We start from the raw sequence: 14,609 nt of genomic DNA, 5'->3' as shown, positions 1-14,609 counted from the left end.
ATCCCCATGTGAGCTGGATATTCATTTAAAATAAAGTTCAACCATGCATTCATAGTATTGGAATCCGAATGAAGCTTATGCGGTATGTTTATTGCTTAGAAGTTCGATCCTGTTTAGCTCTATGTAGGCCTATATCATTTCAGGCACGAGACGCAGGGCGGGGCTACAGAATCAGCCGTTGTTCTTCTTCTGTTGAGGCGGTGTTTCACCACACTTTCACAACCTGGCACATTCTGAGATCGATCGTTTGCTGGGCCTGGTGTCAATAAAAGCTTTTATTTGACTAACAAGGAAGTTTTCAGCTCTGAAACTTATATTATTCTTATATTATCATTACCTTTTATATATCAAAAGCTCAAGGGAAAGTTAATTTCTCAATTCAGGACCCCTTTAAACTCTTTAATCAATTAACTGGGATTTGTTTAACTCTACTAACACAATCTGAGAAGGCCCTGAGCTGTGACATGGACACTACTGTAAACACACTAAAGTGGTTTGTGGTAAAGAACAAAGACAGGACACACATGCTTCATAGGATTAAGGACATATTTCCTCTCCACTTAAAGACACTCTGCATGTGTAAAACTGCAACTAACGAACTGTCAACTACTAGCACAAATCGGACGGGATTAGTTTTACAAGGGTAGATGGAGTAATGTAATTTTACCACAGGACGTCAGTAATATTAATGGCCAATTCGCACGGGATAAGAAATCTCAGTAAAACTAGCAGAAGTAGGAGGGGTAACTCGATTTATGCTCCGCCGTCACCTCCCTGTCGTCATGTGCATATTAAGCTATATTAACCTATATATACCGATCATGCATAACATTATTAAGTGAAGTGAATAACACTGATTATCTCCTCATCACGGCGCCTGTTAGTGGGTGGGATATATTAGGCAGCAAGTGAACATTTTGTCCTCAATGTTGATATGTTAGAAGCAGGAAAAATGGGCAAGCGTAAGGATTTGAGCGAGTTTGACAAGGGCCAAATTGCGATGGCTACACTGGGTCAGAGTCAAAACTGCAGCTCTTGTGGGCTGTTCCCGGTCTGCAGTGGTCAGTATCTATCAAAAGTGGTCAAAGGAAGGAACAGTTGTGACCCGTTCATGGGTGGCCAAGGCTCATTGTTGCAACTAGGGAGCGAAGGCCGGTCCGTGTGGTCCAATCAAACAGACAAGCTACTGTAGCTCAAATTGCTAAAGAAATTCATGCTGGTTCTGATAGAAAGGTGTCAGAATACAAAGTTCATCGCAATTTGTTGCATATGGGGCTGCATAGCCGCAGACCAGTCAGGGTGCCTATTCTGATCACTGTCCACCACCGAAAGCGCCAACAGTGGTCATGTGAGAATCAGAACTGGACCACGGAGCAATGGAAGAAGGTAGCCTGGTCTGATGAATCAGGTTTCCTTTTACATCACGTGGATGTCTGGGTGCGTGGGCGTCGCTTACCTGGGGAACACATGGCACCAGGATGCACTATGGGAAGAAGACAAGCCGGCGGAGGCAGTGTGATGCTTTGGGCAATGTTCTGCTGGGAAACCTTAGTTCCTGCCATCCATGTGGATGTTACTTTGACACGTACCACCTACCTACGCATTGTTGCAGACCATGTACACCCTTTAATGGAAATGGTATTCCCTGGTGGCTGTGGCCTCTTTCAGCAGGATAATGTGCCCTGCCACAAAGCAAAATTGATGGCACATTCGGACAGGACTAAAATCAGAAGCTCTGGTAATAATTACTTTACCCCACCTCTCCATGTTAAACTTATCCCGTCCGAATAGGGCTTAGGACTGGAAAGCAAAACTTTTTTCTGTAATTTTTAATTTTGAACCAACTTTTTAACTGGAGCTGAACTTATCTTCATGGCACTTGGTTCTGTTAATGGTTTCTGAACGCATTCTTCTGTAATCATTGTAGTGTAGTGTAAAAACTTGAAGCTAGAGCCCTGCATTTCTGGGCGAGCCCGATGGGCCCAGACTTTTTTACGGCCCTTCGGGCCAATTTTCACATCATACCTCAAACGCGGGCCAGGCTTCTCCTTCGTTTTATATTTTAGACATTCATTAAATAAAAGAAACAATGAGATGTGCTGCGCTGGAGGACACAACATGAGACCATGACACCGTGACTGTCAAGACTGGTTCGCACAGTTTTTTTTTTTTTAGTTTAGATTGTGTAGCCCGTTTCGTTTGCGAGCACCGTTGCGAGCAGCATCAGCCTGCCTCAGCTTGTCAAAAATGCCTTTTTACTGTGGTGGTGGTGATAGTAGGCTAAACATTTAAACTAACATTGTGATGCTTGAAGTGTTTTGTATCGATGGATTTTATTATAAGCAAGACAAGTCAAGTGTTGATTTGAGAGGCTAAATTGATCAAACGTCTGGTTAACTCACTGTCGGCAGCTGGGTCGTCACTTTAAAAAACAAAACTTTAATTTAACAAACAAAAAAGTGCTTCAAACATTATTCTAAATTAACTTAATAAAGAAACAAAACAAAATATAACTACTTTGACATTAAAAACAAAACTGAACTATTTTAATGGCTGCAGCAATGTGTAATAGGGAGTAAAAAATAAATTAAAAAAACAGGCTACTTTAGGCAATCAGAAACAAATCTTTAATCTTTCCTCCACTGTAGCAGTTTGAGTGGCAATGTGTCAAGTTTTCACACTACACCGTTATGCCCAGCAATGCTGTGTTTAAATAATTCTATATGCTCAATACTCACTAAATCAGTAGGAGCAGTCCTAGACTCGCTAAACTGCAAAACATTACTTTTGTTGTGTCGAACTTGAAATAAACCAAGAACTGTTACTGTTACTTGTACTTTTCCCCTTACCCCACATCCCACATTTTGGCAAGTGGGGCTTAAATTAAAAAATAAAAAGGTTGCTGCTCATAAGTCATTCTGAATAGACACATAACCAACATATTTAGAAAGCCAACACAGTTCAAGACTCAGAATTACTCGGAATGTTATTAATATGAAGATATTTAAGCTCAAACATAAAAACTAAAATAAAAACATTAAGAGAATATTTTTTTTAATGTATAAAAATATGATTTGTCTGTGTTGTAGAAAACACAATGAAGCTGAAGCCACACATCTGCTCATGTGTCATTTCAAATCTGAGGATGTTATCTTTAAAACTATGAATTTTATGAATAATTTTCTAAGACCATGACCATTTTTATTGCCCTGTAAACACCCATTTGCAGTCTATTGTCTAATGTCTGGCGAGGAGAACTGTCCCATTCATGTTTCTATTGTTCTCACCCTACAAACCTTTCACCTCTGTCCTAATCTTCATTATTCATTTACCATTATTTTTTTGTTTGAATTCAGCCATTATTAGCCTTTATTCTGGCATTACATGGCTTGCCCATCTACACCACTTTGATCCCACTATACATTAATCCACCCATTATCGGAAGTCTTTCTAGAAAAGACAAAAAAAGCCTGGGACCTTATATGAATTCTTTTATCAAATTAGTTTATGGAATAGAATAGGACCTGGTGCAACAGGTGCATTCGAGCTACAATTAGTGTCAAGCTACATAGCACAATTTAATATTACACATTGCTCCTGATCGATTGCTACTGTCTCCTGTCAGCCTCCTGCCTTGTTTGTAGCTCTGTACAGTCTTGCTTTTGAATCTCTATTTTGATATGTTTTCTTTGTTCTACTGCTAAATATAACTTACTCATCACCATACATTTAAATATTGCCTATCACGTTAAATTTGACATCACTAGCTTTTAATCTAAATCACCATCACACGTTAGCATTTAGCTAGCCTGTTAGCTTGTCATCTGAGTTCATTAAACAACCGTGGTGAGTTGGATTAGTAAATAGTGTCCAGCAAACAATTGTGGTAAATTGGATTAATCAACAAACACGGTAAGCCATGTCATCTGTCATTGTCACTTGCACTGCATGCTGCATGTTTAGTATAGGCTTCTCCGTTGGCGAACAGGGCTTCACATGTGATAAATGTAAGGAGATAGTTAGGCTGACGGAGAAGATTTCAGAATTAGAAACACGCATCCATACTTTATCTGAGAGTAGTGAGGATGTAACAGCTTTAGACACTGATTCGGATGCGAATAGCTTAGTGAACTCTGTACATTCTTCGGTTCCGGCTGCAGGGCCCCCGCAGCAGGGAAACTGGGTGACAGTGAGACGGCATAGTCGCGGATCTAAAAAATGCTTTTCCGTTCCGGTTAGAACATCAAACAGGTTCTCCCCTCTCAGTGAAGCACCCACTGAGTATCCTGTTGAAAGTGCCCTAGTCATTGGCGATTCTATTACACAGAACGTGAAAATAGAGACACCAGCCACCATAGTCACATGTTTACTGGGAGCCAGAGCGCCTGACATCAAAGCAACTTTAAAAGTGCTGGCTAAAGCTAATCGTAAATTCTCTAAGATTATTATTCACGTCGGCACTAATGATGTTCGACTTCGCCAGTCGGTGAATTCGCTAGTACGATGTCAGAGGCTGTTTATTGTTCTGGACCGATCCCTGTAAAAAGGAGTGATGAGCTCGGGTTGCTGAATATTCGATCCCTTTCCCCAAAAACGCTTATTTTTAATGATATCATTACAGATAATAATCTAGATGTGCTTTGTTTGATAGAAACCTGGCTAAAACCTGACGACTACATTACTTTAAATGAGTCCACCCCCCGAAGATTATTGTTATAAACACAAGCCGCGTCTGAAAGGTAAAGGGGGAGGGGTTGCTGTAATTTATAATAATATCTTCAGTATTACTCAGAAGTCTAGTTTCAAATATAATTCCTTCAAAGTTTTGGTGCTTTATGTAACGCTATGTAGTGTACATGATAAAACCCGTTTAACATTTGTGTTAGCTACTGTATACAGGCCACCAGGGCACAATACAGACTTTATCAAAGAATTGGCTGATTTTCTATCAGAGTTAGTAATGGCCATAGATAAAGTACTAATTGTTGGTGATTTTAATATCCATGTAGACAACGAAAAAGACGCATTGGGATTAGCATTTAAAGACATTCTAAACTCTATTGGAGTTAGGCAACACGTGTTAGGACCCACTCATCGCCATAATCATACTTTAGACCTAATATTGTCACATGGAATAAATGTTGATACTGTTGAAATTCTGCAGCAGAGTGATGACATCTCAGATCATTACCTAGTATCATGTATACTTAATTTAGCTAAGGTTGCAAAGCCACCCCCCTCGCTTCAAAAATGGCAGGACAATCAGTGCCACCACTAAAGATTGCTTTTTAAATAATCTTCCTCATCAGTATCATCTCCTCAGCATCCCACATAGCTTAGAAGAACTCGATGTTGCAACAGAAACTACTGACTCTCTCTTTTCCAGTACTTTAGACACAGTTGCTCCCCTGCGCTTACAGAAGATTATAGAAAATAGTCCAACGCCGTGGTATAACGAGCACACTCGGGCTCTTAAAACAGCAGCCAGAAAAATGGAGCGCAGCTGGAAGAAAACAAAACAAGAGGTCTTTCGTAATTCGTGGAAAGAGCGCATGATCGCATACAGAAAGGCTGTAAAAACTGCTAGACCTGCTTATTTCTCGACTCTCTTGGAAGAAAACAAACACAACCTTAGGTATTTATTCGATACAGTAGCTAAATTAACCAAAAGTAAAGCTTCAACTTCTGATGTTTGTAAACAGCACAGCAGTAATGACTTTATGAACTTCTTTACATGTAAGATTGATAATATTAGGAAGAAAATTTTAACCATGCAGCCGTCTACTACAGTATCACATCAGACAGAGCATTGTATTGTCACTGAGGAAAAATTACACTCATTCACTGCTATAGGAGAAGAAGAATTGGCTAAACTCATTAAATCATCAAAATCAACAACATGTATGCTCGACCCTGTACCGACTAGGCTATTAAAAGAGATGCCACCAGAGGTCATAGATCCTCTTCTTAATATCATTAATTAATCTTTGTCATTAGGATATGTACCGAAAACTTTTAAGTTGGCTATTATTTAACCACTTATTAAAAAAACGCAACTTGATCCTACAGAATTAGTCAATTATAGGCCAATCTGAAATCTACCCTTTCTGTCAAAAATACTTGAAAAGGCAGTGTCTTCACAATTATGTTCCTTTTTAGAAAGAAATGGTATCTGTGAGGATTTCCAGTCAGGATTTAGACCGTATAATAGTACTGAGACTGCTTTCATCAGAGTTACAAATGATTTACTCTTATCATCCGATCCATTAGTGTTACTCGATCTTAGCGCTGCATTCGATACTATCGAACACAACATTCTTTTGAATAGACTCGAAAATTATGTAGGCATTAGTGGAATTGCTTTGTCATGGTTTAAATCATACCTATGTGACCGTTATCAGTTTGTAGCAGTAAATGAAGAGATGTCACACCGATCACAAGTTCAGTATGGAGTACCGCAGGGCTCAGTGCTAGGACCTTTGCTTTTTCACAAGATTAACGGAATGCATAGCTGATATAAAACATTGGATGACCAGTAATTTCCTGCAACTCAATTCAGAAAAAAAAATTATTTTTAATTATTGGACAAAAAAGCTCCACAAGTAGTAACCTAAAATAGTCGAACACTTGATGGCTGCTCTGTCAAGTCCTTGTCGTCAGTGAGGAACCTCGGTGTGCTCTTTGATACCAATCTTTTGTTTGAAAGCCACGTTTCTAGCGTCTGTAAAATTGCATCCTACCATCTTAAAAATATATCTAAATTACGGCACATGCTCTCAATGCAAAATGCTGAACAGTAAGTTCATGTGTTCATGACCTCAACGCTAGATTATTGTGATGCTCTACTGGGTGGTTGCCCTGCTCGCTTAATAAACAAACTCCAGCTGGTAGGCTCCAACCAGGAAGTATGACCATATTAGCCCAGTTCTGTCAACACTGCACTGGCTGCCTATTAAACATCGCATACATTTTAAAATCTTGCTTATTACTTACAAAGCACTAAATGGTTTAGCTCCCCAGTACTTGAGCGAGCTCTTAACACATTATACTCCATCACGTCTACTGCAGTCTCCAAATTCTGTCCAGTTGATAATACCGAGAATATCCAAATCAACTGCAGGCGGTCGATCCTTTTCCTATTTAGCACCTAAACTCTGGAACAGTCTTCCTAATATTGTACGGGAAGCAGACACACTCTGTCAGTTTAAATCTAGACTAAAAACACATCTCTTTACTATGGCATACACATAAAACACTTTTTCAATTAAATGATTGTTAGGCTGCATTAACTAGGTCAGCCGGAACCGGGCACACTTCCCATAACACCTGATGTACTCGTTACATCATCATAAGAATGGCATCTACGCTAATGATAGTCTCTCTGTTTTATCCCGAGGTTTACTGCAGTCAGCCGGATCGGGGCCGTATCCAGATCAGACGGTGGACCTGTGCCCAGACATGACCAACGCATGACCCTGAAGTGTCTGCAGAGACCGTGTCAATTAGACTCCCCCTGAAATTGCCTCGTCCACACGGCATCCTCAATGAACCCGTCTCCGGCATGATGACTCCGATTGTTCGAATATTACAATTTAATAATTGTTAAATCGATATGTCATCCTCAATAAACCCGTCTCTGGTGTGTTGCCTCCGATCCTTCGACTATTGCACTTTAATAATTACTTAATCAACACATCATCCTCAATAAACCCGTCTCCGGCGTGTTGCCTCCGATCCTTCGAATATTCCGATCTATTATGACCTCTGACCTGTAAAGTTGCCAGAATAATAATCATACTCTGCTTGTTAACTGGCCAGAGGAGAACTGGCACCCCGACTGAGCCTGGTTTCTCCCAAGGTTTATTTTTCTCCATTAGGTCACCTGATGGGGATTTGGTTTCCTTGCCACTTTTGCCTCTGGCTTGGCTTGCTCAGTTGGGGACACTAAATTTTTCTAAATTTTTAAACTAAATATCAAAATAAATCTAATTATTAAACTATATTAACCATATAAACTAAATTACTGATCTAATTACTGATCTAAAGCCAACACTGTCACTGTATGATAATTGAAATGAACTGATGACATCACTGTTTTCTCCGGGATGGCTATACGGCTGGATAAAATTCTGTTGCATTATTTTCCTGTTTAACACTGTAAAGCTGCTTTGAATCCATCTGCATTGTTAAAAGCGCTATATAAATAAAGTTAACTTGACTTGACTTGACATTTACTCAAAACTCACTTTAAACCACCATTGAACGTTTGTACTTCCGATCACAATCTAATGTGGATCTTAGTCAAATAATGATGTTGAAATATGTTATGTTAGCAGCTAATTGCTACACCTGCTTAACATTTATAATGTAAACATCCATTATTAATATGAAAATACACCAAATTGCATGGAAATCACATGTCTTAATCGTATGTTTATTAGCTTCTTGTTTCATGTGTGGAAATGTTTCTTTGGGTTCGGCCAATACATATCGACCGATATCTGGCATTTTTAAAATTATCGCATTAGCCACTTTTTTTTCTGTTTGGCTGATAAGTGTCGGAAGCGGACTCCGTGAGAATGCAGAGCCTGAGTGCAGATGAACAGGAGCGCTTGTTTTAAGTTTCCGTTCCTTTTTTATTCATGTTCATGTTTCTTTATTTGTGAAAAATAACATTACAAAATTATAGGATTACAGAATCAAGATGTTTATATCTGTTTATTTTACAGATCTATTTTTAATCAAGTTAAAATTATTTTTTGCATACTGATATATTTTACTATTAATGATTTCTAATTTTGTACAAAAAAATAAAAAATGTAATGCATGTGTTATATATTGTCTTTAAATTAAATAGTGTGATATCACATATGTTGGCTTTATATCTGCCACCCTGTTTTCTAAGATATCAGCATCGGTCATCAAAAAATCTATTTTTGTCAATCACTAGTTAGGATCAGTGGTTGCTTCCTTAAACATACAAAAAGAATAAAGGAACGTACAAGGAAGTGGAATTGTTAAGTAGAATCCTTAAAAACCAGAATAGTTCAATTCTTTTCACAGGTTGTTTAATTATCTTACCTTAATTTTAAACTCCAACTGGGAATTGATGGTGTACATCATTTCCGTTCTCTCCATTGTACGAGCACCCTCATTACATTTCCTCACAAGCTGCGTATACAAATATACAGACAAAAGATGGTGATTATTAACTAAGGCTCTCTCAGACAACATTAGAAAACTCCATAGTGGTAATTCCTGGCATTTCTCACCTTGCTGACAGCATGCAGAGCTTTTTTACATTCCTCATAAGGGACCGAATCTTTGGGCGTCTTCTGGCATATGGTCTATAAGACAAAAAAAAATGTATTTAATCAAAATGATCTTTAAACTGTTGGCGCTTTTGCACACAGTTTAATATACTATGAATATAAAACAGACTTGCAACAGAACTTGTTTCCTGTTTATATAATAGTTTTTGGTTTATTGTTCCTGAAGCTTTTCAAACACTTTATATTTAAGGAAGTGCTCTCAAACTTTCTCTCACGCTTTTCTGATATTTCCCAGCTAGAGTTTTACTTGTTTCTGAGCTGTGGGAAGAAAGAGAGAGAGAAGGAAAGAAAATCAAACCCAACTTTCACATACTCAGAGCCAGCCAGCCCAGCTCTACTGTCCTAAACTCACCGCCAAGCTCAGGGGACCCACAAACAAAGTGACAGAGGGATGGAAAAAAATGAGAGGGTGAGAAATTGAGAAAAGGTCTACAGGAAGGAGGGAAGCATGGTGATAAATGAAAACATGAGCTTTGAGGATAGGGACCATGGAGATGTTTCTAGGTCATCTTTAGTGCAGCTGACTCCCTACCCTTCATTTTGCATACACAATCCTCTGAAGAGGGAAAAGACAACAGAGAGGAAACAACACCAACCCTTCTAAACCCTCTTTTAAACGTAATAAAACAGTCTTAACACCAACTCAAACCCTTTACCTTATGTAAAGTTACAAGAATAACAGAATGTATACAGTAGAACAGTGAGGCCCAGAAAGCTACATTTTTAATTAAACAAAAAACAACTGGAAGAGAGTGGAAATTTAATAATAAAGTATGAAGAGAAGAGAAAGAAAAAAATAGCAAGGGACTTTAATTAGTTTAATATGATGTGTTTTGTAACAGAAAGTCCTCCAGGTCAAACCAACCACATACTGTAACATTAGTGGCATCTCAGACACAGACAGATTGCTTTTAAATCAATGCCAAATCGTAAAAACAGATCAACACTATCTGTTCCTAAATTCTGATTTGGGAGGTCAAGGCAGACATTTGGGGTGCCTCAGCTCAGCTCAACCCTGCCCATGCCTAGCCGTTTTTTGAAGTTTACACAAAGATGATAGCGGTATTGTTTCAAAGCTATTTAAATAAATAAAAAATTGCGTTCTCAAGCCACCAAACACTGTTGCCATGCAAATGAATGGCCAGAACGCATGAAAAGTTTTCTATTTTAGATGAAAATGGTGTTGTGTAAGTAGCCCCAAAGTAAATAACTAATGATTTTTTACAACGTAAATGAATCAATCCAAAACGTACTTTAGCTGGACAATAACCTATTTCTAGAGCTGCTGTATAACTGTATAAACTATTATCATGGTAAAGCTGCTTTGAAACAATCTGTATTGTAAGCTCTTTATAAATGAAGGTGACTTGACTTGACACAGAGAAGCCGCTAATGTTATCAAAGCATAAGATGCATGTCAGAAGATTGAGAATGCAGTTACAAAAGAGCTGGATGTTTATGTCAGTGTTAGAAGCAGAGGTTAGGGGTTAGCAGAGGTTAGGCTGGGTCTAGGGGAAGACAAGGGATAATGTCACTCACATCCATCAAAAGAGGCAGCCGTGTGACTCTTTGCATGGGAAGGATGAGGAAGGAGATCATGGGAAGGTTCCGGCAGTCTGGGTGGGCCTCAATCCGTGACAGTGACTCCTTAAACGATGAGCTTTTATTTCTGAAGCGATAAACAGACTGTTAACCCCCTCGAGTCGGCGGTCGCACCGGCGCGATCAACTCGTTTTTTTTCTTATCAGTGTCAAAGAGACTCAAATAACAAGAGACTCGTTTTTTATCATTCAGGCAAGTGTTATACATCATTATAATCTGTTAAGTTTCTTTTTTTGTGTGTGTACCGTCACAATAAAAACAAAATGTGCTTTTTGCAAAATAAAGAAAAAAACATGATGAGCGATCTGTAGCCTCTCTCTCCAATGATGTCTAATCTGATTATCTTCAGAAAATGACCTGTAGCTTTGTGAAAACTTATCACACAAACATGAGACATATGTCTAAAGAAACGTTAAAATGTCAGGTTTTAAATATTGTAAACAAATCGAAAACAAATATTATATGTTTATGTAATCTGTTTGAAAAGAGAGAGAGTCATTCCCGAGCATCTCATTATCCGCTGATGCAACCACGCCCACGGAACGCACTTTCTTTGAGATTCAAATACTGAGGCAATCCATGCATCAACGCCCACACATCAACTCACACAAACACATCAAAGTGAAGCGCTATACTTCAGCAACATCGTTTTGAGACGCATTAAGGAATAATCATAGAATAATTCTCCTAATGAAAAGCTGTTCATGTTCTGTTCATGATCTATGTTCAATTATCTTAACTATAGCACTTTGAGATTTGTTCCAAATGTAAAGTGCAGTACAAATAAAATGTATTATTATTATATTATTATTATTTGTTCAGAGCAACGGATTCAGCCGCTGATTGTAAGGTAGGCTAAGTTTATTCTGTTAGCATTTAATGAATATTAAGACTGTTTAGACAAGATTTCTTTGGCCTATTTTTGACAGATTATAACGTGTTTATTGTAAAAGAGTCTAGTGTCACATCAATAAAGCTTTTATTCACAAATGTCTGCTCAGATGCTATAAATATAGTACCAGTCAAACGTTTTGTGTTCAGTAGCCATTAAAACGTATTTTGCTTCATATTGATGTTTAAATATTATAGCCTAATGTTTTTTTTATTTTTTTATTTAATATGAAAGTTTGTCAGAAATGATTCTGGAGTTTTGTTTTGTAGAAAGCCTTTCTTTAAAGGGAATTTCGTTTTATATAAATTGTATCTTAATTTTAATCAATGTTTTTAATATATTTGCTTCTTATTTAATAAGAAGCCAATATAACAGACAATAGCCTTAGCGCTGGCGATCATGCATTGCACGCATGTCTCATAAATGAACTAAAGCTCGAAATTATATTTGAGTATTGTGTGTATCTGATCGTTTACAAAATCTTGCAGCACTATTTCTGCCTTATAGACATCAGAATCCACATCGGATCACAAACATAAGTTATTTGAAACACTCACTGCTGTCTGAAAGTGAGTGTTGAGCTAAAAATTATTTTAAAAGTCTTTAATGCTGATTTACGTAATCATCCGCGCCCGCGGCACTGCCGTCACCTGACTCAGGTAAACTCTGCCTTTGTTCATAACCACTCCTCAAGCCCGAGCTGGCCCACTTTGGACCAAGGCATTCGGTGGGCCAAAAACCCTGGCTGTTGGCCCAGAGGAAGCCCCGACAAGGCCCTATCCTGCCAGAAGAGACAGTGGAAACACGACTGGCCCTGACACACACTAGCATGCCCACTTTTAGCCCGACAGTGGGAACACGGCTAATGTAATTTCCATTCTTGCATCTTTATTTCTCACAATGTGACATTGTAACTGCCACTTGATTTCATTTCTCACAATGTGACTGGTTTTTAATTTAATTCTTCTTATTTTAAACTTTATCTCACAATTACTCTTTTTATTTTTACTCTGAGGTAGAAAAAGGATTTGTAGAAATTGTATCTCTGTCCAGAAAACGCTTCATATTGGCTGGGCTAAAGGGTAAAAGTCAGAGGTGACTTTCAGTCGATGCAGTGACAGAGTTTGTGTATGTGTGCTGTACTTACAGGAGCCTTTGCAGGGTTCTCTGCTGGTACACTTCATTTGAGCAGTATGTCACATAAGGGTCAAAGTTTGACTGGGAGTGCCTTGTAACAATGTCACTTATGTCATCGATTACGATGTTCTGCTGGTGCCGATCTTCAAGTTCCTTGAAAAACCTGAAGGGAAAGAACACAATTGCATTAGAATGTTAACATGCATGACATGACTCACATAACATTAACATGAGTCAAAGCCAATGACGGCTGTAATGTTTTAGTCATTACGCATGCACAAACACGCACACATACACATATACAACACAAAGCCAGGAAACTGTTCTAACACCTCCTTCCCCAGCCTATGATCACATCAGAGCACAGGACATCCCAAAACCCCTCAAATGACTAACCAGGGATGGCAGCATGCAAATCATACACACATGCTCTTCCTGACCGGCGACATGACCCGTCATAAGGGTATTCACGATTTTTCAGTAATCCAGAGGATGCAGCTCAGAGCCATCTGTGCTGAAACCCAGCGTGACCTCTAGTTCACAATCTCACAATAGACCATAAAAAGACACAACCTGAATATTAAATCTGAAAGTAATGTCAGTAAGGTTGTTAATACAGGGGCCGTGACCCCTTGACCTTTCTACAGGTGTTTGGAGCCCCAACAGAGATAACTGTTGAAGTCTAAATGAACAGGACTATAAATACATTTGTACAAAGGGTAGGGGTATAGCGGTATGTATTGCATGTATTACATGCAGAACGTTTTGGTACAGGTCTTTTGGTTTGGTATGCATGTGTACCAAACGAACACAGTGCTGTACCGAGAACATACCAAAACTGAGGTCTTCATGGTAAAAACAGTTACAGAAAGCAAAGTTCAGCTGTTGTGTCAAGGAAAAACCATCAGAGGAATTTTGAAATTTCTTTTGACTTACAGTACAAAAGTCTCTCTATCCACAGAGGAGGAATCTGAGCTTTTATGTGAGCAATCCGTCATACAAGCCAACCCACACGCACACACATGGACACATATGCAGTGGGCCATTTCAGGAATGCTTTGCACTTCTGCTCTGGTGCAGAATCAACAAAGCAGTTCAATATTTCTGTCTGTGGTTTGCTGGGCCTAATTTATTCTCAATCAACATCATACCTCTGACTGAGAGAGACTTCTTGCTTTTTAGGTCTTAAACACAAGATTTATTTAGTGAGTGTTTACGAATCAATTCTTCAGAAGCACAGCTTGGGCTAAATGAGTATCATCGTGAAACATCCCGCCAAACCAGTCCTTCAAAAAAAAAAAAATTTATTCACTGACTAGAAAACAATAATTTCAATTTACAACCTGCAAGGCAGATAAATGGACACCCAAACAAATTACATAAGCTTAAAACATGTAGTGGACAAAACTTACTAACTCGAGGTTGAAAGTGTCATTGGCTTATTCTGAGAAAACTATGTAATTGCCTGCATTCAAAGAATGAGTCACAGGCACACACATACACCTATGACACACACACACACACACAATACATCGTGGCATTATCCCTCGATAACTTTTGATTCACTTGATTGCCAACAAAACACAACTGGGAACAAACAAACACCCTTGCAGAACTCCGTTGCTGCTCCAGAAAAACTAAATGCA

General features: G+C 38.6%; 1 protein-coding gene across 2 annotated transcripts in view; it reads right to left on the bottom strand.

The window, feature by feature from the left end:
- Positions 1 to 14,609, bottom strand: part of LOC307131323 (rho guanine nucleotide exchange factor 26-like) — a 138,740-nt gene that overhangs the window by 66,555 nt on the left and 57,576 nt on the right. For both annotated transcript variants that reach the window (XM_079824912.1, XM_079824911.1), the window contains exons 7-10: positions 12,974 to 13,126; positions 10,872 to 11,001; positions 9,273 to 9,347; positions 9,082 to 9,171 (exon numbers count right to left, since the gene is read on the bottom strand). In XM_079824912.1, coding sequence (XP_079681038.1) covers positions 9,082 to 9,171; positions 9,273 to 9,347; positions 10,872 to 11,001; positions 12,974 to 13,126 — 448 coding nt within the window. The remainder of the gene's footprint in view (positions 1 to 9,081; positions 9,172 to 9,272; positions 9,348 to 10,871; positions 11,002 to 12,973; positions 13,127 to 14,609) is intronic.

Source organism: Gobio gobio (genome assembly GCF_949357685.1).
Source record: "Gobio gobio genome assembly, chromosome: 9".
NCBI classification, from domain to species: Eukaryota; Metazoa; Chordata; class Actinopteri; order Cypriniformes; family Gobionidae; genus Gobio; species Gobio gobio.
Note: the sequence above shows the minus strand (reverse complement) of the source record. Positions and strands in the feature narration are given on the sequence as shown.